Source organism: Schistocerca cancellata, chromosome 7, assembly GCF_023864275.1.
Source record: "Schistocerca cancellata isolate TAMUIC-IGC-003103 chromosome 7, iqSchCanc2.1, whole genome shotgun sequence".
Lineage (NCBI taxonomy): Eukaryota > Metazoa > Arthropoda > Insecta > Orthoptera > Acrididae > Schistocerca > Schistocerca cancellata.
The window spans coordinates 185268581-185281216 of NC_064632.1; the positions used below are offsets into that span (position 1 = coordinate 185268581).

At 43.9% G+C, this 12636-nt stretch overlaps 1 protein-coding gene across 1 annotated transcript in view; it reads right to left on the bottom strand.

Annotated features, from left to right (window-relative positions):
- The window catches only part of LOC126091965 (pancreatic triacylglycerol lipase-like), a 185137-nt gene that overhangs the window by 69862 nt on the left and 102639 nt on the right, over positions 1–12636 (bottom strand). The window contains exons 3-4 of the mRNA XM_049907316.1: positions 9947–10154; positions 443–591 (exon numbers count right to left, since the gene is read on the bottom strand). Of these exons, the coding sequence (XP_049763273.1) occupies positions 443–591; positions 9947–10059 (262 nt within the window). The 5' untranslated portion in view covers positions 10060–10154. The remainder of the gene's footprint in view (positions 1–442; positions 592–9946; positions 10155–12636) is intronic.

Consider the following 12636-nt stretch of genomic DNA (forward strand, 5'->3'; position numbering starts at 1 on the left):
ACTCTATTCCAGCCGAAAGTTGTGGTCTATCTCTAATGATCTTGTCGTTGTCATCAGGATGTTAAATCCAAATAAACCTTCCTTTTCGTTTTGCAGTTGTTCATTTTAGTGGAAAGGCATAAGCTCTGAGAGGCCACCATTCAGGATTTTTCTGTGTCAGTCACCAAAAAAGTTCATGCTGTTTTGGATGCCAAAAGTAACTTTACACTACATCCTGTCGTGATTCACCTTATTTTATCGAGCTCCTGTCGAAACGTTTTTGATGATTGAGTTCTCTCTTTGGACTGTTTCCGCATTACAGAAGCTTGGGCATTCGCTTATAATGCATTGGAAGAGGAGCTCCAAGAGTGCAAGTAGCACTGGTCTGCCACATGAGTTAGAGGACACTGGGGCAGGCCCATTTCACTGTGGCGTGTAGCAGATGGCAGCAGTGGTAACTCACCATCCTTGAGGTTCTGCACGGTGGTGCTGTTGAGCGACGACATCCAGCCGTGCACTATGAACTTCGTCTCCTTCTCCGGGTCGAAGGGGCTGCGACTGAGGCGCTTCTTATCTCCAGGCACCAACCGCTGCGACGAGTGGCGGTTCTTCCTGCGAGCAAAGCCGTTAGGTAGACGAGTTTCAGCGCTAGCTCTGGATGCACAAAGGCGAATCAGTAAGCTGAGGCAATTTTTTTGTGCTACGTTGGTTGACAGCACTGTCACAACAATCAAGTACCTTAACCTCATTGTTTTTCTTGTGGACTAAATGTTCAGTGGACAGCTCCATTCATAGTATTTGTGGGTCATTTTATTATGACTGTCCTGTTGTCCCTGTACAACGAGGTAGAAATGAAGGGAGCGGTTCGTTTTCTCTACTCTGAAGGAACTATCGGTCCTATTATTACTCACAGAATGCATCTGCAGTCTGATGGTACCTGTCACGATGAACGAAAGCTTTACGAGTAAATAAATCGCTTTAAAAGTGGACATTATTCTGTGACGAAGATTTGGATAGGCCATCCAGTTCGTAACCGGATAGGAATAGTGGCGATCGTCGTGTCAGAACTGAGGATATTCCGCATAAACTGAACATTAGCCATGGTTCAGCACTGACAACTGTCCACGAATCTGTAAGCCATCGTAAAATTTGTGCAACGGAGTACCACGTGAACTGATAGACACAAACAGAAACATTTGGAAATGTCGAAATCATATTTCAATCGTTCTGAGGAGGAAGGTCAAGACTTTCTCAATCGCATAGTAACCTTTGATGAGACATATCTCCCTCACTACAAAACGCAGAGTAAGCGAAATGGTGTAGAAACATTCATCTCCGCCTACAGAAAGAAAGTTCAAAAGCGAAGATCCTGTAGAAAATTTGATGCTGGCATTGTTTTACTATACGAAAGGTTCACTGTTGATTCATTAAACTGCTAAAGTTCAAACAGCGCTGCACTCGGCCACGTCTGGCGCACAAGACACAAAGATGTGTCTAATAATGGACACAAGTGAAGTAACTGCGTTAACTTTATTAGAGATCCTAGAACCAACATGTCCCAAGCTCTAATGAGAGGCTGCTCCCTGGTGCAGTTGGTGGAGCCCACCCTTCAGGATGGTTTCAAAACAATTTGTTCTCAGAATGGTTCGTTCACTTCATTGAGAAAACATGTCCGACTGAACAAAGGCCTGTTCTCCTCATCTTGGATGATCATTATAGCCACATTCGAAATCCAGATGTGACTGACTTGACAAAAGAACACCGCGTGACTATCATCTCACTTCCTTAACATTGCACCCACAAACTGGAGCCTCTAGATAAGACGTTCATGAGACTTCTGAAAACGTACTACAGCGAAGTAGTGGTAGTATGGTTGCATCACCTTACGAGGTTATGGAGGTTTTTGGCCAAGCCTACCTTCGTACCCAATCCGCTGAGATAGTAATAAACGGATCCAAATTAACTGGGTTATACTCTATGAACCGTTACATCTTCACCGACGCTGATTTCATAGCTGCTGAGTTGGTTGCAGGAAAAACTTGCTCCACATGGAAACATAGACCTAATGTTTCCGAATCACATGCTCCTCAACTTGCTATCTCTGGACCATCGACTTCATCTGCTTCTTCTTAGAGTTATCCTGATGTACAGTCACACCAAATGCCAGTTGATGAAGCTATCGAAACACCGGGATGTTCTCTAGGGACTTGAACAAATACAGTTTCACCATTCGACATATCTCCTGTCCCCAACACTAAGAAGAGAACCACAACGTGGGGACAAAAAAGCAGCAACCGCCTGCCACATCAGTGGAACGCCATAAAAAGATCAGCTGACACTCGCTCGACAAAAGTGCTGTCAAGAAGAGGTCGTTGAGTTTCTCTGGGGTTAGAGGCCGCCCTGCGGATAGAGGTCCAAAATCCAAAGGCCTTCAAAAAAGAAAATTTGTTCCACAAAACTATCTGATTTATCGTAGGGCTCTTCAGGCTCCTGCAGCCCTCACCTTGTGGATAGCGATAATGACCTTGATGTGAACGATGGGGCTACACCAGACTCAAGCGATGCAAGTTGCATCTTTGGTGATGAAAAGTACTTTCAAGACAGGGGAGGAGAGGTGTGGATTAAATGTTTTATGGTGCCAAATGTGGGCACACTTAGATTGTTCTGACGCTGGAGGAGCTACTTACGTTTACGATTAATATAAATAATTTCACGCATAAATGTACGAAAGTTGCTTGTTGTAGACTAGTCTACCATTTTGTGTTGTTTTAACTCACTTCATTAAAATATTTCAAAATATTACTTGCATCTTTTTGTGGCTGCCCGTATTTGCACGCCCCTTTTTTAAGTACCATTTTACAATCTTTTTGTAAATCTTTGTTTTCGAATAGAAATAGTGGATACTAATCATTGTTTCGCTTCTTATAATTTCTTAAACTTGTTATAGTTGTTAATGAAGGTATAAAATCTAGAATTTTTACAAAGAAGGTACCTTTAAGTCAAAAATAAAAGAGGGTGTCTGTATTTACAAAAAAATGTTCAAATATGTGTGAAATCTTTTGGGTCTTAACTGCTAAGCTCATCAGTCTCTAAGCTTACACACGACAATCTAAATTATCCTAGGGACAAACACACATACCCATACCAGAGGGAGGACTCGAACCTCCGCCAGGACCAGCCGCACAGTCCATGACTGCAGCGCCTTAGACAGCTTTTTTTTTTAAATTCATTTTGTTCTCTTTCGTTCCTTGCATTTGCTCGGGGCGGACGTCGTAAGACATCCTTTTAACCCTCCGTCGGGCGCAATCGGCCTGACAGGCACAGCTGACGTGTTCTTCTCCTTCTCTTGCCAAGTAGGCGGCGTGGTATTTCCCTGCCACTAGTAGCTTCCTATCTTCAGGTGCTGTTTACAACTCACTCCATTAGTGTTCGCGTGACCCTCGTGGAGAGGAGGTGTGACGTTCGTGGCCTCTCAAGCTCATTGCGCCTGACCACACCTCACTTACGAAGGTGCGTATTTTTTGTTCTTTTTCATCAGAGTGTTTATTTTGTTCATTTGATGGATGATCACGTGATTTTTGTGAATTATTTACGCAAATATATACTATTTTGAGCTCGGCCTTTCAGGCACATTGCGCCTGAACACGTAATTATCCCGGTGTTTTCTCTTTTATACCCCAGATTTTCCACAAATATGGCTTAGAATTACTATGATCTCTCTAACCCACGTCATCTTGAGGAAATACAGGATTTGCTGATGTGCGCTGAAGGGGAAGATCCCATGCTGATTGAGGATCTTGGGGATAAGAGTGACATTGATTCTGAAGACGAGGTTTAAGAACGTGAAGGCGATTTTGTAACAGAGCAAGATGGTGAGGAGACTGATGAAGATGAACAAATAAGGGACAACAAAACAAATAGCTTTTATTTAGGAAGAGATAATAAGACCATGTAGGCCAAAAAGCCACCTGGGAAAAGAAAGCACAAGGAGTCTCACAACGTCATCACTCACCTTCCTGGAGTCATAGGAAATGCTAAGAATGCTAAAACTGCAGATGAATGTTGGAATAATATATTCACTGATGACATCCTTGATATGATCGTTAGATACACAAACCAATACATGGACACTATCAAGGATCGTTTCTCCAGAGAGAGAGACATCAGTTCCACATGTGTAATCGAACTAAGGGTCTTTATTGGCTTGTTGTACCTAGCAGGAGCATACAGAGGGAACCGTCACAGTCTGGAGGAACGTTGGGGGGCTGAAGGCGACGGTGTTGCAAAATTCAGCCTCGTGATGAATCTCAAACGATTTAAGAGTCTGATACGTTGCCTTCGTTTTGATGACCGAATGACCAGAACCCAACGGAAAGAATTTGACCGGCTAGCACCAATCCGTGAAGTTTTCGAAAAGTTTGTGAAAAATTGTTTACTGAGCTATTCCCCTGGTGAAAACGTCACAATAGACGAAATGCTTCCAGGTTTTCGTGGAAGATGTGTTTTTCGGCAGTACATACCACCAAAACCAAACAAATATGGAATAAAACATTTTGCTCTTGTTGATGCTAAAATGATGTATACAGTCAACATGGAGATCTACGTTGGATTACAGCCATTGGGTCCCTTCTGTGTCAGCAACAAGAAAAGTGAAGTTGTCAAGAGAATGGCTAAGCCTTTATTTGGATCTGGTCGCAATATTATGGCAGATAACTGGTTTTCTGATTTTGAACTCATCGACTATTTGAAAACAAAAAGCTGTCATTTGTTAGAACTGTCAGGAAAAATATAAGGCAATTGCCATCAGAATTTGTTGAAGTAAAATGGAAGGAACGATACAGCAGCATGTTTGGCTTTAATGATGGGAAGGTTTTGGTTTCCTACATACCACGCCAGAACAAAAATGTGATTCTTGTATCTTCGTTGCACAATGACGCTGCTATTGATACCGAATGTGGAGAGAAAAATAAACCACAGATTGTTACTTTCTACAATTTAACAAAAGGTGGTGTTGATAATTTAGATCAGATGTGTGCTACTTACAGTGTCACCCGAAACACAAACCACTGCCCAGTGATAATTTTTTCACAATGCTTTATGTGGGTGGAATCAACTCACAGGTAACTTATCTTGGAAATCAACTGGAGAATATGCGTAGAAGAGTGTACCTAAAATCACTGGCACATCAACTTGTTCTTGGAGAGCTACACAGAAGAAGTATGAAAAATGTTGGAATCCCCTCCAACGTGCAAAGTCGGCTCAAAAGATTTATCCCCACTGAAGACAGAGAGGAATCACCACGTTTCCCACGTCCAAAAAGACGTAGATGCACCACCGGCACTACAGAAACGGGTTGAGAAGGACGTCAAACTGTGAATGTAAAAACTGCCATAACGCAGTCTGCCTATCCCACGCAAATATGGTCTGCCAACTTTGCTTTTCTGTGCGCCAATGTGTTCCTTCTGGTAATTCTGAGTGAGTGTGAAAGACACCAGCATCAAAAAAGTGGCTTACAATTGGAGTTTTTTTTCTTAAATTTACTGTTTAGTAAAATTTATGTACTAAAAACTGTAACTGTTTGGTGGTGGTTTCAAAATTTCAGTCCTTTCAATTTTGTTACTTTTGTGATTAATAAAAATTTTTTTCATCCATTTTCGTATGTTCTGTCTCTACGCATTCCCATGAAAGTAACTGATTACGCTTAGAATACTTAAGTTGAGAATCTGAGATAATAAGTGATTTCAAAATCTGTGCCTGTCAGGCTCATTGTGCCTGGAATCAGGAGTCTCAGAATTGCTCCTGACCGAGGGTTAGGGTCGTTGTTGATCGATTTACTCAGTTTTTTTTATTACAGAGGGCTGCTAACCCTCTGACCAAACACGCTGAGCTACCGTGCCGGCTTTTTTCGTTCGTTGCTTCTGCTTGGGGCGGACGTCGTAAGACACCCGTTTAAGTTCGCCGTTGATCGCTTAACTCAGTTTTTTTATTACAGAGGGCAGCTAACCCTCTGACCAAACACGCTGAGCTACCATGCCGGCTGGCTAATCCCGCGCGGCCCGTATTTACACCTTTTCCTATAGCATTAGACGTAATTTGTTGTCAGCAATTTTGCAGTTGTTGTCTGCAGTAGCTGCTTCAGTCTGTTAATGTATAGGTTGACTAGTTCCACTCCCAAAGACTCTTCTTCATGATATGATGTTCAGAAAACGACGCGAGGATGCACATCGATCCCGTAGAGACTGCAAAGGAAAAAAATTGGCAATTAACTTTACCCTTTCCAGAAACTGTAATATATGGAGGTTGGTAAAATATGGAAAAACTGCGAGAAAGTATCCTTGGACATAAAGTGGATGCTAGTTAAGCCTGCAGGTTGCGCCGTTGTATTTGATCACAATAAAGACTTGTGCAGTGTCCTCGATACGTTGCAAGCGTCAGTCGTGATTAGAATAGTGCTCTGTTTGCCGTGACTGCGTTATATCGGACTAAGTGAATTCAAACGTAGCCAAACTGTTGGTGCTCGTATCTTGGGTGATCCGGTAACTAAGTTAGCTGAAGTGTTTGGTGATCCAATAGGCGCCGTATCCAAGATTTATACCATATACAGGGAAAGAGGAAAAACATAATCCTCCAAGACGCAACGCGGACGGAAGTGTGTGTTGACTGAGGGCGACAGACGGTCATTGAACAGGATTGAGACGATAAATAAGAGGACAACAGCTGCAGAACTCACCGCATATCTGAACCTCACACTCGCGAACCCTGTCAGTACCAAAACAACATGAGCTGCATAAGCAAGAACTGCAGGGCGAGTAATAGAAGAGATTTTTGTTTCACACTGTCCCAGCTTCTGGCAGAATTTAAATGAAAAAAGACGGGGTTTCGGTGATGATATGGGTAGCCACATGGTATTCCATGGGCCCCAGTGCAAAATTGTAGTACTACCAAGGATGATGTGACCATTTTTGTTAATCAGGTCCACCCCATGGCACGATGTTTGTTCCCCACAAAAAAAAAAGGCTCTGAGCACTATGGGACTTAACATCTGAGGTCATCAGTCCCCTAGACTTAGAACTACTTAAACCTAACTAACCTAAGGACATCACACACATCCATGCCCGAGGCAGGATTCGAACCTGCGACCGTAGCGGTCGTGCGGTTCCAGACTTAATGTTCCCAACAGGTGATGCTGTGTTCCAAGATGACAGGGCCGCTGTTCTCATACCTGCGTTGTCTAGGACTGGTCTTGTGAGCACGAGGATGAATTGTCGTAACTCCCCTGGCCGCCACAGTCTCCAGATCTCAAATTACTGAGCTTTTATGGTCTACTTTGGAGAGCAGCACTCCACTTTGGAGAGAAGGGCCTGTGACCACTGTTGCGCTCCATCACCGTTACTTGAACTTCCCGCCATTTTGCAGCAGGAATGATATAAGATTCCCTTGCAAACCATACAGGGCCTATATTTATCCATCCTGAGACGAATGGAAAGTGCATGCCAATCAACGGCTTTCCTACACCATATCAGGCACGGTAATGACTTTTTAGTATTTTCAGCATTTCGCGGCCCTGTCAGCAACTGTATAAATATTAATTTTAAATTAACAACAGCCTCAATTGCAATGTTTACCTAGATTTACCTAGGTTTCAATTGGGTTAACCCAACCTTCTTCAGAATAAAAGGAACTACGATTAGTCCATAATGGACAACGTCAAAAACTAAAAACTATAATATAGTAATTTATCTGGGAAACAGCCTCGGACCCACTTCGCCACCGCAGTGCGGCAGCAACGGATGATACACTGGAACTGGCTACAGCCTGGAGAGCGCATGCGCGATACTGTGTCATGCGTACTTGTTAACACTGGTACCAACATGTACTCCTAAACTTAAAATTTTATGAATAACCAGATGCGGCTAACGAAATTGACGTATACATTATCCTGTAAGGAACAAAGATATATCGACTTTTTTCTACTGATAGTAGCCTGCAGAAGAACCTGATTCACACTTTAAAAAAGCCTAAAGGTAAATTGTCATTATCTGGAGTTTACAAGATTACATGTGGCAACTGCCCGAAATGTTACATCTGCCAAACACGAAGCCCCTTACTAACAAGATACAAGGAACATATCCCTACTAAAGTTGGAGATGGCACGCGTGGTTCGACATTCGCTGAACACTTGGTGCAAACGGCTCACACACCCAACCCTCTGGATAATACTCAGCTCTTGCATTGCGAAGTGAAGGGTGCGAGGTTGAATATTTTGGAAGAAATGCAAATTTTTAAACACTTACTATATGACAAAAATAACCTTCTTAACAACCAGCTGCAGCTACGAAACAAAAACTTTTTCGAAGGTTTTCAACCGTTATTCCATCCGCCCTAATTTTAGGGAATAATCATTATACCGTTACCAACATGTTTGTAGCACTCCCGTTTCTGAATAGCTGGGATTACCTGGTATTTCAAACCCGTAGTTTTCCTCATGCGGTCAAGTTCGATGATTAGCCCGAATATGCTAGGTTAGCTTAAAATAGTAAACGCATTCCAGAATGAGATTTTCACTCTGCAGCGGAGTGTGCGCAGATATGAAACTTTCTGGCAGATTAAAACTGTGTGCCGGACCGAGACTCGAACTCGGGACCTTTGCCTTTCGCGGGCAAGTGCTCGACCAACTGAGCTACCCAAGCACGACTCACGCCCCGTCCTCATATCAGCACACACTCCGCTGCAGAGTGAAAATCTCATTCTGGAAACATCCCCCAGGCTGTGGCTAAGCCATGTCTCCGCAATATCCTTTCTTTCAGGAGTGCTAGTTCTGCAAGGTTCGCAGGAGAGCTTCTGTATAGTTTGGAAGGTAGGAGACGAGGTAGTGGCAGAAGTAAAGCTGTGAGGACGGGGCGTGAGTCGTGCTTGGGTAGCTCAGTTGGTTGCCGGCACGGTAGCTCAGCGTGTTCGGTCAGAGGGCTACGTGTCCTCTGTAATAAAAAAAACTGAGTTAATCGATCATCAACGAACTTAAACGGATGTCTTACGACGTCCGCCCCGAGCAGATGCAACGAACAAAATGAGACAAAAAAAAAAAAAACAGTTGGTAGAGCACTTGCCCGCGTAAGGTAAAGGTCCCGAGTTCGAGTCTCGGTCCGGCACACAGCTTTAATCTGCCAGAAAGTTTAGTAAACGCATTGCTCCCTTCACTTTTGACGTCCAACAAATTATACAAATGTTAAGACAGTCGATATATCGTTGTTCCTTACAGGATAACGTATACGTCAATTTAGTTAGCCGCACCTGATTATTCATAAAGTTTTAAATTTAGGAGTACATGCTGGTACCAGTGGTAACAAGTACGGATGACACACTATCGCGCATGCGCTCTCGAGGCTATAGCCAGTTCCAGTACAACATCCGTTGCTGCCGTACTGCGGTCGCGAAGTGGGGTCGAGGCTGTTTCCCAGATAAGTTACTATATTATAGTTTTTGACGTTGTCCATTATGGACTAATCTTAGTTCCTTTTATTCTGAAGAAGGTTGGATTATCCCAACTGAAACCTAGGTAAATCTAGGTAAACAATGCAAAAATGGTTCAAATGGCTCTGAGCAATATGGGACTTAACTTCAGAGGTGATTAGTCCCCTACAACTTAGAACTACTTAAACCTAACTAACCTAAGGACATCACACACATCCATGCCCAAGGCAGGATTCGAACCTGCGACCGTAGGGGTCGCGCGGTTCCAGACTGTAGCGCCTAGAACCGCTCGGCCACCCCGGCTGGCGTAAACAATGCAACAGAGGCTGTTGTTAATTTAAAATTAACAGTAATGACTTGTCTTTTAATTGTTTCCATATTTTTCTTCTCCTTCTGCATTGTACAACGAATAGTACTCACTTCCACAGATTTCCCATCGATTTGCGGATTACAGATACCATTGTGGATGCATTAAACTGAAGAGGGCGGAGCTTGCCTGGTGTAGAGGTGGAAGCCGACGTCGTCGGCGCTGGCGGACGCGAAGAAGCGCGACGTGTCGTTGGGAGGTGTGAGCATGGCGACGCGCGGCCTGTTGTCGCCGTCGGGCATGACGACCCACGTGACGCCGAACTGCGCAGGGTCCAGGTGGGACCACTCGACGCCCAGGGCGGCCACCTCTTCCAGCGGGTCTCCCGGATCTGGGCCTGCCGAGCACACGCCGCCTCACCACCCAGCCACACACGAGAGCCTCTCAGCCACGAGTGGCACTATCGGCTGAGAACGCCTGAGGTCACGCTTCCTACATTGCCTGACAGAAGATGTGAAGTTTCCGGAATGAGATTTTCACTATGCAGCGGAGTGTGCGCCTTATGAAACTTCCTGGCAGATTAAAACTGTGTGCTGGACAGAGACTCGAACTCGGGACCATTGCCTTTCGCGGGCAAATGCTCTACCGACCGAAGGTCGCGAGTTCGAATCTTGCTGCAGCACACAGTTTTTATCTGCCAGGAAGTTTCATATCAGCGCATACTGCGCTGCAGAGTGAAAATCTCGTTCTAGAAACATCCCCCAGGCTGTGGCTAAGCCATGTCTCCGCAATATCCTGTCTTCCAGGAGTGCTAGTTCTGCAAGTTTCGCAGAAGAACATCTGTGAAGTTTGGAAGGTAGGAGATGAGGTACTGGCAGAACTGAAGCTGTGAGGACGGGTCGCAGTTCATGCTTGGGTAGCTCAGTCGGTAGAGCACTTGCCTGCGAAAGTTTCGAGTTCGACTCTCGGTCCGGTACACAGTTTTAATCTGCCAGGAAATTACAAAAAATGTGAAGCATCAGAAGAAATGGTGATGATGATGATGATGTTTGGTTTGTGGGGCGCTCAACTGCGTGGTTATCAGCGCCCGTACAATCACCCAATCTTTGCTCAGTCCAATTTCCCCACTTTTCTGGATGATGATGAAATGATGAGGACAACACAAACACCCAGTCATCTCGAGGCAGGTGAAAATCCCTGACCCCGCCGGGAATCGAACCCGGGACCCCGTGCTCGGGAAGCGAGAACGCTACCGCGAGACCACGAGCGGCGGACGAAATGGTGAGATGTAACTTCGTAGACATACAGGGGAACTCGGGGTAGAACGGGATTGCGGGGCACAATGGAAAATTGTTGTATGGGCGTGTAACTATTTCTCCGAATGGAAGGAAAGTGAGGGCAGCCATTCTGATTTAGTTTGAAGTGCGAGATCTAAGTGAATTGTTGTCCGTCACGTTACCGCTTGCGTTATTCTAACGTTTGGTGAATTTCATCGCCAGGTAAGATGTTAATTGTTAATTGTATACTCTAAAATGACACATTCCCTTAAAGTGCAAGGCATTTGTGATACTTAAGTTATTTAATGCGTTTAAATATGTCAGTTATTACACTCCATAAAAGTTTTTAACCTCGAAAGTGCTGTTGGGGCAGAACGGGACGGGGCAGAATGGGATAGTGTCCCGTTCTGCCCCCGTCATATTTTGATGCAAGTAGAAAGCAAACCCAGCCTGGATGTTCATGGATGCCACACTCTCCCAACCAGCTATGTTCGCCGAACAACTCAGCTTTCCAGTTATCGCCCGAGGCTGTCATTCCAATCCCACTAATCTGTCAAAATACTCGGCGGACCACAAGACCAAAAGGAAAAACAGTCGTATTAACAGATTCTCTTTTTAAGAAGGAACTGCAGACTGTTGTCGCACGTAAAGTAGGCCTACAGAAAGGAGGAGGGTGCGCAAATATAAACAATGTCAGGACAAAGACGTCAGGTGCAATGCACCTTGAGGAAAAATATCAAACATTGCACCAAAAAAAAACCAAAACAGAGGACATCAAAGACCTTAAGAAAAATAAAAGGAAGAAGACGATGGACAAGAGAGAATCAGAGAGAGAGGATGCTGAGTGTCTCTACTGTGGGGACTTCTACTCCGTTTCTAATGAGGGCTGGGTCGCATGCCAGAGTGGGCACACAATTCATGTGCTGGCATAGACAGTGAAGATGAAGAGGAAATACTGATTTGTGATTATTGTCGAAAGAGCTAGTAGTTAGTGGTTTGGTGGCTATTAAGCATTGTACATTTTTAAGAATGACATTAAAATATTTTCTTATTTTGAAGAATGACTTTTTAATGGTTTAAATTACACATTCCTTAGTCTGAATTGCCTGTTATTCAACATTTTGTCATAGTTTAATACGATATTCGTAATTCAAATTCAACTTTTATGCAATAATTTAACAAAAAATACCTTTATCCCATTCTGCCCCGTGGGTGGGGCGGAACGGGAAATATGCAAGACTTTCTTTGAAAAATTGTAAAAAATGCAAAATGTATTGTTTTAAGTGATTTTAAAATAAGGTACATTAGGTTACACTACAAGGTGTTTTTTTATCACTTTAAGAAGTGTTTCCTTGTGTTCCCCTATTTTATTGAAATTGTTAAACATTAAGTATCCAGTTCCGCCCCGAGTTCCCCCACTGATGAGCCAAAACATTATGACCACCTGCTTAATAGCAGCGAAATATATCACTGATATCAGGGATCCGACAGTTTAGCACGGTTCTGGCTCCGAAACACGGATAGATGACATCGCTGTCGGGGAAGACATCAAGCATGAAGGCCTGCAGGTGATTCACTGCTGTCAGCATATCTTCGATTACT